Source organism: Phalacrocorax aristotelis, chromosome 25 (assembly GCF_949628215.1).
Source record: "Phalacrocorax aristotelis chromosome 25, bGulAri2.1, whole genome shotgun sequence".
Classification (NCBI taxonomy): Eukaryota; Metazoa; Chordata; class Aves; order Suliformes; family Phalacrocoracidae; genus Phalacrocorax; species Phalacrocorax aristotelis.
The window spans coordinates 2,264,251-2,277,708 of NC_134300.1; the positions used below are offsets into that span (position 1 = coordinate 2,264,251).

At 46.3% G+C, this 13,458-nt stretch overlaps 1 protein-coding gene across 1 annotated transcript; it reads left to right on the forward strand.

Moving 5' to 3' along the window:
* The first annotated feature begins 11,067 nt into the window (after positions 1–11,067).
* On the forward strand, positions 11,068–12,821 carry LOC142048494 (uncharacterized). Its single transcript, XM_075075480.1, has 2 exons — positions 11,068–11,151; positions 11,673–12,821. Exon 2 carries the CDS (start codon positions 11,712–11,714, stop codon positions 12,819–12,821), a length of 1,110 nt encoding a protein of 369 aa, XP_074931581.1. The 5' UTR covers positions 11,068–11,151; positions 11,673–11,711.
* Positions 12,822–13,458: the final 637 nt, after the last annotated feature.

Below are 13,458 nucleotides of genomic sequence, written 5' to 3' on the forward strand. Positions count from 1 at the left end.
AAGCTTTGCTGGAGTTGGAGTACGACACTCACTCCTCACCTCTGGACCTCGGTCGTGCCAGGGACCAAGATCTTGTTTCCCACAAGAGCTGTTTTATTAACGTATGTAACAAGTGGGATATAGGCCCAGCAGGCAGACGCCCGAGCTGAACCAGAACAGAAAGACTGGAAAATACAGAGAGAACAGTTGGAGGACTTTATGGGAAAGAGGTTTTGAAGTTTTCCAGTAGAAGGCACTGGGGGGTCTGGGGCTGCATATGGGCAATGGGTGTTTTGAGTAATTTTTCTCTGAAAAGCAAATTGCACCCGTAAAAGGTCATGTTTTTAGTGGGGGATATAAATCATCTCCCAATACCTAAACAGCACTGAAATAACTTTCTTATCCATGAAGAACTAGAAATTAGGAAGAAAATGGATAATTCCAGAGCAAATTATGGAATACAGGTATGCTCGTGTACACTGGGGCCGCTCTACCAGAATGACCGTTTCTCTCTTGCCTACAGCTTTGCCGATACTCCAGAAAGATGTGCTCCCGCAGGCCCTGCCACAGCCACGAAACCTCCTGCCACGACACGGCACCGTCCTGCCATTACACCATCCAGCGGCAGAACTACAGCTACGTGACACCCTGCTGCCCCCCCGTGCAGCCCTGCTGTCCCTCTGTGCAGCGCTACTGCCCCCCCGTGCAGCCCTGCTGCCCCCCGATCCCCTACTGCCCCCAGTACACCAAGAACATCTGCAAGCTGCCGCCAAAATGCCCCAAGTATTAGGAGCACGATCTGGCCCCGGCACCTGGACCCACCGGCTCGCTCCTCCCTTGGATACTCTTGATGTTTAAAGTTTGAATCACACCTTCTCCTCTTCCATTCTTGGTTTGCGTGAATCCTCGAATACCTCATCTGTCATTAGAGTTTTCTTCAAAATAGAAATCAGATCTCTTGTTCTCTTTTAATTTATTTAGAATACAAGACCCAGCCTATGTCCTTTTCCAAAAGACTGTTACTCATTTCTGCCGTCAGCGACTTACGATGTGTGAACCCCTAAATGAAACAATAAAATTTCATTCCCAAAAATAGAAAAAGTTTATGATTTCTTTATTCTTTGACCTCTTTACTTGAGAATTATCTTTACCCCTGACTTCTTAGTCATTGCTTCTCATTCTTTTCTTCTCAAACTTACACAAAATGCCCACATCCTGAAGTTTCAAAATGAATGAAAGCCGGTCATTCCAGATGCATTTCTGTGGCAGATGAATGTATGTATGGCCAGCATACAGGGAGCCCATCTGTACCCTAGTTAGTCTAGGACTGTCTTTCGCAGTTCACTGAGTTCACTTCAGCAGCACCTCATTCTTCATGTGTCACTCTGACTCAGAATTACAAACATTTTGAGGTGTTTAATAAATGCAAATAGGCGCCTAGAGGTCTTTTCTAACCCTCCTTATTTCACTGAACTTCAAATTACTGTATTCAATTAAAATTGCACACACTTAAAAAAATGCTAAATCTCTATTTTTTACTACCTAAGACTATCCTTATCTCCCCAGTCACCAGCCCGTCTCGCTGAGACATCTATTCTAGAACAGGATCGCTCGCTTCCTTCTGCCAGTGCCTGTTCCTCTGCATCGCTGCTGCAAAGAGCTCAACAGCTAGCTTCAGCTTAAATTATTAACTTTGAGTACCTAGAGAAGGGTGAGATGAATGCACCTTGCATGGTGGAGAATTGAGAAAAGGGCCCTCCCCAAAAATATCACTTTTTCAAACTAGATAAACCATTTCTACACTACTTATAACTCACAGTGCTTTTCTGAAGACTGCTGGTGAGATTTTCCTGAACAAGGGCTAGCTCTAAGAGACTTTTTTACAAACTTTTTTTTTTTCTGAATCATGACTTTGAGAAATAAATAAAAAGAAACCCAACAGAACATGAAACCATGCTTTCCCGGGATGTATTTTCAAATTCAGAATGATTTAGCATCTCACAAAACTGTTGACAGAGTAGTATATTTTTTCCCCCTGAAAATTTTACATGAAAATAAACCCTGAAAGATATGAAGACCATGGCAATGGGGATAGCTGCTCTCTTCTGAACTCAGTAACCATCTTTTAGGATCACCTTGTTCTAGTTGCATCAGGACTGACCCATGGGATGCTCCCGAGGCATTCCTGTAGCACCCACCTGGATAAAAATCACAGGAAAGCAACAATTACCCATTTCATTGTCCTAAAGTAAAGCCTTGGGCTGTCGTGAGAGAAACTTGGTAGTAAATACTGAAACATTGCAATGAGTAAAAATTACAAAACTGCTTAAGTAAGACGGGAGCCTGAAGCAATTTGGGATCTGAAAACAGGATGCCAATAGGTGACAGCTTCCCAGCACAAATCCTTCCTGCTCAGGATTTGAAATCTCTGTCTTCTAGGAGGAATGTAAACAGGATAATATCATGGTGCAAGGGAAAAACAGCTGACGGCTGGTGAACACACAAACGGAATGAAAAAAATTGGAATTGGGGATGTCCTTCTCGTGTCATCCCCGGTGTTGAGGTGTTCGGTGCGTTTGAGCTAGTCAACAGGGCTTCCCTCTAAGTAGAGGCCATGTGAGTTGTGGCTGTTAATTACAGTCCCTTGTGTCACAAAAAAAAAAAAAAAACATATCAATCAAAATGTGAGTCTGCCATGCAGAACTAGGGGCAGCATGCAGGGCAGGAGTCAACGCTTTTGAATTCTACATTGATGCAATACTGGTTGCCCAACGACAAATAACTTAATAACTCTAGGGTTAGGTTCATTTTTAATATGTAAATATGAAACTGCCTTCAAAATTCCCTTATAAAGCAGATTGGGAAATTCATTGCCTATGAACATGTTAAGGAAAAAGTCATAGTTGTTTTTCCTGTGTGTGTCAAATCGGAAATGCTAAAAATTAGACACAGAAGATAAACACGAACGTGACTACCTAATTAACTGTCAGCATTGCCAAGAGATGCATAATCTCTCGGACAACCCTTCAGAAGATATAAAAGTTCGCCATCCCCTGTTCCTCCTTCATTCTGCATCAACTCTCGGGGCTCTTCCTCTTGCTTGCGCCAACAAAGTGTAAGTTGGATTATATTGATTTACCTACTATTGAGCAGCAGGAGCTCACATAGGCATTCTAGCTGACTCGTTCTGCATTTAGACCTTGCCTTTGTCTTAGAAATTTCTTATTTTTGGTGGCTGGGTGCCTGAACATGCAAGCTGCACAACAGGTGCTCGTGGTATGCTCTCAGCAGATGGGATGACAGAAAACTAAGAGTAGTTGAAGGATTGGCTCTCCAAAGACACAGAGTCTTTGGGACCCAGCAAGGAATTAATTCCCAAACTAGCTGGTGATGGAGGGAGAGATATCTCAGACAAGTCAGTGTGTTTTTAGAAGTAAATTTTGCCTTTAAAAGCATCTTAGTAGGGAAATCCCCACCAGAGCTGGACCATCATAAAGTATCGCCCAAAAGACAAGGCAGTATCACTTTCAGGGTCAAGATGACCCATGTACTACAAAACAGAGGAAAACAAAATGTCCCAGGCCACTACAGAAGAAGAGCCAAGGAAAATGCAGCCAGTTACAGCTGGGCAGCCACAACAGCTTGATGGACTCTCTCTCTTCTCTACAGCTTTGTTGATACTTCAGAAAGATGTGCTCTCATGGGTCCTGCCACGACTATGAGTCCTCCTGCCATAGATCCCGGTCTTCCTGCCATGGATCCCACTCGTCCTGCCATGACTCTGGATCTTCCTGCCATTACACCATCCAGAGGCAACCTGTGCAGAAGTACAGCTACGTGATACCCTACTGCCCCCCCGTGCAGTGCTACTACCCCCCAGTGCAGCCCTACTGCCCCCCCGTGCAGCGCTACTGCCCCCCGATCCCCTACTGCCCCCAGTACACCAAGAACATCTGCAAGCTGCCACCAAAATGCCCCAAGTATTAGGAGCACGATCCGGCCCCGGCACCTGGACCCACCGGCTCGCTCCTCCCTTGGGCGCTGCGGCCACTGATCGTCTCATCCTTACTGAAATCCCTGGGTCTTTGCCATGTGCCTCACCGCTGGTCTGGATGAAATGTTCCCCTAATTATCATTCAAGTTGTCATTCTTTCTAATTGTTCAGGAAATGTCCTTTCTGATTATTGAGTGCGTAATTACTGTTGGGAATCTTTCTGTGCTATACAATTCTGTTTCAGGCTCGTCTGGGTGTGGGAAAAAAATAAATCTTACATTCATGAGACCAGTATTGTCTTTTAATTTATTTATTTACTTTTTCCTTTAGACTTTTTTTTTTCTGGATTCTGCAGTCAAATTTCCTCATATTCTCAAAGTGCCCCAAGAGCTGTTGGCCAGTAACAACAGTTCCCGTTATTATTCAGAAAGAAAACAGGTGCATTAGTAGAGGAAAGTGTTAACTACCAAAATCTACATGGACCTAAAGGGCTGAGCATAACAAAGCTTCCCCTGCAAACACCAGACGATGAGCTGGTCTACACATAGAATCACAGAATCATTAAGGTTGGAAAACACCTCTAGGATCATCCAGTCCAACCATCAACCCAACACTCCCAGGCCTCCCAAACCGTGCCCTGAAGTGCCACATCTACACGTCTTTTAAATACCTCCAGGGATGGTGCATCCACCACCTCTCTGGGCAGCCTGTGCCAGTGCCTGACCACTGTTTCAGTAACGAAATTTTTCCTAATATGCAAGGAAATCTAAATATCCACTGATTTTTGCCCCATCATTTTGAAAACAATGAGATCTAAGCTAATTGAATGCAAACTCTTTTTTTTTTGGAGACAAGCATAACCCATTAAATGGAAGAGGAATATATAGCTCGCAAGTTGCTAAAATTCTCACTCAATACACGCAATAATTCACTTACTCCAAGCTTAACTTCAGAACTTGGGCATATAAATGTTTTCAAATACCTTAATACCTCTGAGCCTCTGAAAACAGAAGTCATAAACTTCTTTTTCATATCCCAGTGGCGTTTGTCACCAGTATATACTGTGGAGCAGAGACACGGGTTAGCCCAGGGAAGGTCCATCTCATGTAAGACTCTTGCGCACTTGCACAGCACAGATCTGAACACCACGATATGTTATTATGGAGAGCCTGTAAACCAAACACTGCTGAATGGAATGAGCAAGTATCAACCCCCACATTGCTCTAAAAATGACATTTCATCACTGTAGATTGGGCTTCCCTTACATACTCCCCTAATAGAACTGGAAACAATGGATAATAACTCTTCAGAGATCATGTTTTCCTTAGCAGGATCTGAATTTGAAAGATTCAGAAACATTTTTTGAGTGGGTGTAACCTAGGACACCCCAGTTTTGGAAGGTTCTTGAGGGGGTAGGAAGATTTTGGAGGAACATTGGCATGATGGTCCAGGCCAAAGCACAGAGGAAAGGAGAACTGTCACACGAGCACCGGCTTCGCCGACTGGGCAGCTGCAGCCTCTCTTGGTTTTGGACCCACAACTGAGTCACAAAACGTCCCTGAAGAATTCATGCAATCTTCCCTCGCTACACAAAACTCACCACAAGCAATTATATCGCCTCTAGCCTGAAGAAAAGCTGTAGGACACCCGTACTTTAGAGAGAGCTTCTCCTTGGCAGTTAGCAAATTACTCTAATGGGTAACATTTTCCAAAGTTGATGAGTTACAGGCTTCATTTTCTTATGCTTCAAAGACTGAGTCAAACAGGATTATAAATCCAGCTTTAGTGCTCATAATTTCACCACTAGTGACAGAACCCAATATTTGCTCAAACTTCAGCTCAAGCATTCCCTTTCTCTGAATCCTTTGCTTTCCAGACACCTCAGCAGGTGAGATCGGGTGAAAAAAAAGTATAAGAAATCAGTGAAGGGAAAAAGAAACCAAGGAGCAAGAAAACTTAACTATAACTTAATAGTCATACCTTGGATAGAGCTCATCGCCAGATATTTTTCGCTGATCTTAAGTACTAAATAACCTTTGATACACGTGGAACAATCTGATGGGCTCAGCCAAGTCAGATGGCAAGACAAGGAGCGTGTGAAGAATCAGAAATATTTTATTTTTTGCCATACCAGGGAACCGAAGAGATCACACCAGACTTCCCAGCATTGTGCCATACCCATGAGTTGCAGCTGGTAAATCCATTTCCTCTTGGCATTCAACAACACATAAATTAAAATCCTGAGCTGTCACCTGTGGAAAATGGCAGGCCAACATCAGGAGTCAGCATTTCTGAGACGTAAAGACCTTTCTGTCACTGATGCAATCCCCGTTGCCCATTGGCAAGCTAATTAACACCTATGAGAGATTAGTGTCAGTCTCCAGGAAACGGGAAAGAAATGCCTTCCAAAATCCTTATAGGAAACCCATTAGGAATTACACACGGGACGAAATACAGTGCGTCAAAGAGGAAACGCTAAAAATAGGATAGTGCAAACATCTGCGGGATTGAGTGTGGAAATAATTAAATTGTCATTGCAAAGAGGTGTCTCACATCCGAGATAACCTTTCGGAGCCGTATAAGTACCGCTCAGCCCAGTCCTCCTCAGTCGCTCGCCTTTGCTTCCAGACACTTCTCCCTGTAGCTGAAGAAGGTAAGACCAATTTTACCCCTTCTGTTCACGCTGGGAGTGAAGAAACCTCCACTAGAGGTTTCCGTGGACCTCCTGGGAGCTGGGACTTACCTCAACGCCTTCTGCTTGCACCCTTGCAGTGCTCTGAGGCGGGCACGGCAAGCAGCAGGAGGAGAGATGGGGATCGCAGGGGAAGGTCCATCAAGGGCACACGAAGGGACCCTCGGGCAACACAAACTCCACGCTGTTTCACAAGGGAGATGGGGTTTGGGAGCAGATCGTGGGGCTCATTGCATTGGCTTGTAGGGACCTAGCTTCAGGCAGCAATTGTCCAGATCAAGCCCTGCATGTTAGGCAGGATCAAGGGTGCAGTCGTCTGGATTAGGCAGGCCAAAAGAAAGAGAGAAGCAGTTCACTGGGGAGCTCAAGAAAAATATTATTTTAAAAAAAGGGGGGGGAGGGAATATAAGGAGTGAATCTGGGGCTCCTCTCACGGTGTTGATCTCTTGCTCCTGACAGCTTTGCTGATACTCCAGAAATGTGCTCTCGTGGATCTTGCCACAGCCACGAAACCTCCTGCCATGGATCCCGTTCCTCCTGCCACGACTCGGAACCCTCCTGCCATTACACCATCCAGCGGCCACCTGTGCAGAAGTACAGCTACGTGACACCCTGCTGCCCCCCCGTGCAGCCCTACTGCCCCCCCGTGCAGCGCTACTGCCCCCCGATCCCCTACTGCCCCCAGTACACCAAGAACATCTGCAAGCTGCCACCAAAATGCCCCAAGTATTAGGAGCACGATCCGGCCCCGGCACCTGGACCCACCGGCTCGCGCCTCGCCCAAAGCCTCCAGCTCGTCTCCTCGCTCATCAATGCCAGCCGTGCCGCTTCCCTGCCGGCAAACGCTTTTAAAACAGTTGGAGGGTAGCATCGTATTAGGATGAAGCCTCTCGGTTTAATGAGCTTTGAGCTGTTTATCTTCTTTCTGCCAATGCAAAGCACGCTACCCCCTGGGAATAGTTTCTTTCTTGCTTTGCTGCTTTATTCTTCAGCGAGACAATAAAAATTGTATTTCAAGCCTACCTAACAGTTCTGCATGCTTTCAGTCTCCGTCATATCTGCTTGCCTGGCAGCATCTGGGTTTTTTTTCTCGTGGTTTTAGAGCCATGCATCACTGGTGAAAATAGCTAAAGTAGGAGGAGCGCCAAGGAAACACGAAAGCCAAGGAAAATGCCCACGGCACCCACCAGCGATGCCAGGAGCGCCACACCGCGCGCAGAGGGCTAGGAGAAACACGTTGGGTTAATTCCTGGTGAAACCAAAAACCTGCACTGAGCTCAGCGTGTGCAATGGGGGTTTCAGAGTTACAGCCGGGGGCCTGGCCTGCACGTTCATGTTTTTACTGCAGAGATGATCTTAAAAGCCGCTGCTATATTTGGAAACAAAACAAAGCAAATCCTGCAGGGTTTGGAACCTGCCCTGGAACACCCTCAATTAAATAATTTCTACAGTGTAAAATGAGAGAAGGTTTCCCCAGCGTGATTCACCCATCCCAGGGCAGGCATGGGAAATAGGCTGGATGAGCTGGGCACTGCACGTACCTGGTAAATGACCAGTTGGTATATAAGTAATTGGAATTAGTTATTTATAGGTTACGGAGAAAATTGTCATTATAGAGGAACAGCCTGCTAAAAAGGAAAAGTTGCAAATGGGATGCAGAGAGCAATTAACTACTCACCTACATTCCGGTTTGTGCCATTGCTAAGAGATGGCTCATTTTCATGCGACCCTTGGCAGCTACGTTAAAAACTCTTTTCCTTATTCGTCCTTCACCTCTCTGTAGCTGAGTCAGCAAGGCTTTCTGCCCGTAGCAGCGGTTTTGTCTTCAGGTACGTACATTCCCTTCCCCTTGCTGTCCCAGGCCTCCAGCTTTCCATTCTGTAACTAATCACAGCACATTTTGTTTCCTCCTCCTCTCCCAAGTCCCAAAGGCACAAAGCTTCTGAACCGCTTACGCTTTCTGCTGCGCTCAGGCTTGAAGCTCCCATTAACTCAAGATGAGAAATGGCAGCAATAACGGGGAAACAAGAATGAAGCTTATTTCTATTCTATTCTCTTGTCAGCCCTGGAGAGGTTTGACACCTGGAGCATCCAGGACCAAAGCCTTTATGAACGCTTTACCTCATTAGAACATTTTTTTTAAATCAGAGACCATAGCCATTTGGCAAGAGAAGAAGTCCTCTACCTAACATTTCTAGATAGCTTAAAGGAACGTTTCTGCTCTGCTGACTGCACGTTAAGTGACGTAAAGTGGATTTCCACAACCAGGATAAACCATGAGCAAACCCCTAAGGATTAATGAGGAGGAATTTGCCTTAGCTGTTTCACAGCAAGGATTGCTTCATTGCATCCGTAACTCTCAAATCCAAACAGAGTTTTGTTACTCTGGGCATCTTACAGAGCCCACTAGGTTTATTCCCTTAATGCAAAATTTAATTGGGATTTTTTTTTTCATCCAGTTTGAACCTTTTCTTTTGTAAAATTCCTCTTGTAAAATCGGTTAAGGGTCTCCCAGCTGCCTGTGGACCCGTCTCATGCAGCCCTAGGCATCTCTGATGTTCACATCCAGCTCTAACAGCAGCAGTGGGTTTTCTGACTCAGAGGGACCCTGGATGAAGCGATGCACCAGATCTGTACAAAGCCATGCAGAAAACTGCCTCATTTTGACCAACATCTCCTGCTTTACCTCACTGCTCAGGATCACCCATGTTTCTAACATCAGAGTCTCCTGCCATTTCTCTGCAGGCTCAGAAACCCCCTCCCAGGCTGCCAAGAGCCTCCTTTATTGTCAGCTGAGATGCAGGTACTCAGCTGGTGTAGATTTCTATCACTAATTAGATTATAATGTGTGGTAGTGACCTAGTCTAACCCGGTCATTAGCATAAAGCCAAACTCAGTAGGAAATGAAGCCTATGCTTTAGTAGACAGGAACATTGACCTTGGAAAGAGCTTGCCTGGAGAAGTGGTGACTTCATGGTCCTTTGAATTCTTCAAAGCAAGACTGGTAGCTTTCTAAAAGCTGGGATGTATCTAAATAAAAACAGTAGCTGCCCAACAGAAACTGTAGTGGAAACAGATGCTTTACATCACCAGAAGTCAAACTGAAGGTTCATGATGACCCATCCTGTCCTCAGCATCTGTGACCTCAACCACACTGTGTTTCTGTATGAACAGAAACAGTCTCCTTCGCCTCAGCAGAAATCAGGATATCTCCAGTGAAGCTCTAGGGAAGGGTGGTCAAGGGTCCTTCGGTGCTCTGCTCCCGCTGACCCGCAGCCCCACAGCAGCAGGAGCAGCCCTCCTCCTCGGGGTGATTTCAGAAATGAAATATTTCATCATGTCAGTCATGGTCCTGGGTCCCGTGAGTTCCCCCTGACCGGAGAGATAATTTTTTTAAAAGATCTAATTTAATTTGGAAATCCTAAAGATGCGCAGGGCATCATGTGAGGCCTTCAGGCTCTCATGCAAAATAAATATTAACATCATTAATGAATAATTTCAACATGATCATTAACATCAGCACTAATGACTGCCAATGGGTGACTGAGAACTGAGCATAGAGTTATTCCAAAAATAACATCCGTAGGTGGGTCTTCCATCGCTCGAGGGCACAAAAGGACTTAAAAAAATGGAATAGGAATTTTGCGGATCAAGTTATGCTAAGCAGAAACAGGATGCAAATCTTCCAGAAAAGTTTTGCGTTTTGCTTTTATTTAAAGATGTCAAAATGGAATTGGAAAAACATGGACTCAGCCTTGACCCAAACTCTATTCCAAATCACTATGATGAATTCGCACAGTCCTTTGCACCTAAAATTTCTGATATTGGCACGGCCAAAGGCGTGTGTTTTCCTGTGCATGGATGGGATGAGGCAGCAAAGGGTGAGATGTCAAGAGCTTTCGGTTGCGTATTTGCCCTTCTGATGATCAGAGACCCCAAAGAAAGACATCGGGCTTCACCATTTCTGCATTCAACAACAAAACACGGGGCCATGGAATTACACTAGTTGAAATTCTATTTTAAAAAATCATATCAATGCGTGACTGACGTCCAGAAGGCCTCTACATGCCTTTGGAATCCACTGCTCCTCAATCTTAATTATGATTTTTACATTAATTGAGCACTCACTAGCTCTGAACAAGCCACCTATCATCTCAATGTACAGCGTTACCATATGCAAAATGAGCAGAAACATACCTTTGAAGTAGTTCACAAGCATCACACAAGAATTAACTTGACATTAAAAAACTGTAAAAAATTTACGGAACAAATTGATAATAACACAAAATTGAGGGGTTGGTGTAAAACAATGAGGCAAAGACTAAATAGATGAAGGCACATTCAACAAATAAGTATAGGCTTAGTGCGTAAATCATGAATTGCTGTGGGGTACCTCATTTCCGGAAGGACAATTTTGAGCTAAATAAAAGGCCTCCCCGTCCCTTTGCTCCTCACTCAACTGCACCACTCGGTGAGCACGGTAAGTGTTACCTATTGGCAGTGTTCCTTGACAGCAATGGTTTGCACTTGGGTTTGGTCAAGCAATGAACTGAAATGTGTCTTTGTATCTGATCTCTGTAGGGTGTTGGACTAGATGACCTTTATAGGTCCCTTCCAACCCAAACTATTCTATGATTCTGTGTTCTGGGTCCTACAGCTCTCTCTGAAATCCAGATTTTCTCCTAGCTTGTTGGCGTATTGCTTATTGCAAAAGGCGGTAGAGAGAGGACAGTGGAAAATAAGCTTCTTGGGATGGAAATTCAGGGCATGATCTTCATATATGAGCGCAGGAAAGTTAGTTCCCAGAACAGCTCAAAAGATGCACAAATATTGCTGGGGTAGCAGCAGGTGGCTCGATTTCTGTAAGGACCTTTTCTTGCAACTCAAGACAAATAAATAGGAAGCGGTGTGTGATGTGGGCCCAGGCAGCAGCATTTGTACGCCAAAATAAAACACATCTATATACTCGGAGAGATGGGTTGTATCTGAAAGCGTGCTGTGTTTCAGGTCCTCGCTCCTTCCAGCCTTGCCCACCCTACGAACAACATGTGCTCTACAGGATGTTGCTCTACCGGATGCTGTTCCGTCGTGAGGAGCAAGACGGTGTGCTGCACCCAGCCGTGCCAGAAGACCGTCTGCTGCGAACCATGCCCGAAGACCATCTGCTGCGAACCGTGCCAGAAGAAGACCATCTGCTGCAGCCCATGCCAGCAGTCCTGCTGCTGCGACCCATGCCAGAAGCCTTGCTGTGACCCATGCTGCTGTGACCCATGCCAGCAGTCCGTCTGCTGCGACCCATGCCAGAATCCCTGCTGCGACCCATGCCAGCAGTCCGTCTGCTGTGACCCATGCCAGAAGCCTTGCTGTGACCCGTGCCAGCAGTCCGTCTGCTGTGACCCATGCCAGAATCCCTGCTGCGACCCATGCCAGCAGTCCGTCTGCTGTGACCCATGCCAGAAGCCTTGCTGTGACCCGTGCCAGCAGTCCGTCTGCTGTGACCCATGCCAGAATCCCTGCTGCGACCCATGCCAGCAGTCCGTCTGCTGTGACCCATGCCAGAAGCCTTGCTGTGACCCATGCCAGCAGTCCTGCTGCGACCCATGCCAGAAGCCCTGCTGTGACCCGTGCCAGCAGTCCTGCTGCGACCCATGCCAGAAGCCTTGCTGTGACCCATGCCAGCAGTCCTGCTGCGACCCATGCCAGAAGCCTTGCTGTGACCCATGCCAGCAGTCCTGCTGCGACCCATGCCAGAAGCCTTGCTGTGACCCGTGCCAGCAGTCCTGCTGCGACCCATGCCAGAAGCCTTGCTGTGACCCGTGCCAGCAGTCCTGCTGCGACCCATGCCAGAAGCCTTGCTGCGACCCGTGCCAGCAGTCCTGCTGCGACCCGTGCCAGAAGACTTGCTGCGACCCATGCCAGCAGTCCGTCTGCTGTACCAAGGTGTGCCAGAAGCCCTGCTGCTGCTGTGGCCAGCGCCCCTGCTGCTGCTGTGGCTGCCGCCCCTGCTGCTGCTCTGGATGTCTCTCTTGTTGCTCCTACGTAGTGAAGAAGAAGCCCGTTGTGGTGTGTTACAGCCCTGTGCAATACTGCTCTCCCGTGAGGAGGTATTGCATACCCATCCAGCAGTGCTGCACCACAGTCAAGAAGTGTTGCTGAGCCAGCTCTGGGTAGCAAAAGCAACTCTGCCGGCTCCCATCTCCAGTGTACAACAAGAACAGGCACAAGGAGATGGAAACCTTCTCGTTTGCATCTGGTTCACATGACGATGGAGTAAACGCCTAGCGATTGTCTTCTTGTTTTCAAACTTAAGCTGCCTTCTTCTTTCTGTCCTTTAATTATTGACCATCTGCAATGCACCTGAATACATCACCCATTGTATCAGGCAAAGAGCTATTAGATATTAGTGGGGCTGTTAATTCTCTTCTTGGTGTATGGGACTTGGGATACCTTTGCCGTTAATGCGATCATTCTTCATTTCCTCTCTTGGCTTGTAGACAATAAAACTTAGCATTAAGCAAAACGCAAAATCTTGTCTTTTGGTTGTTCTTACATCGCTTTGCCCGGAGTGTGTCCTCATGCTGATGCCCTTTTCAGTACCTTCGGCCAGGCTCCGGCTGGCTACAGACGTGCTCCCGTGGCACAGCAGAACATTTAGGAAACAAAGAGCTGCCCAGCCATGCTTCCCATCGGCATAAATTAAGTCAGTCTAAAGACAGCAAGCAGAGCGGTATGGTCTCTGATCGCCTGCCTCAGCTAGCTCAATTTTTACTATAAAACTGAATGGTTAAGGTAA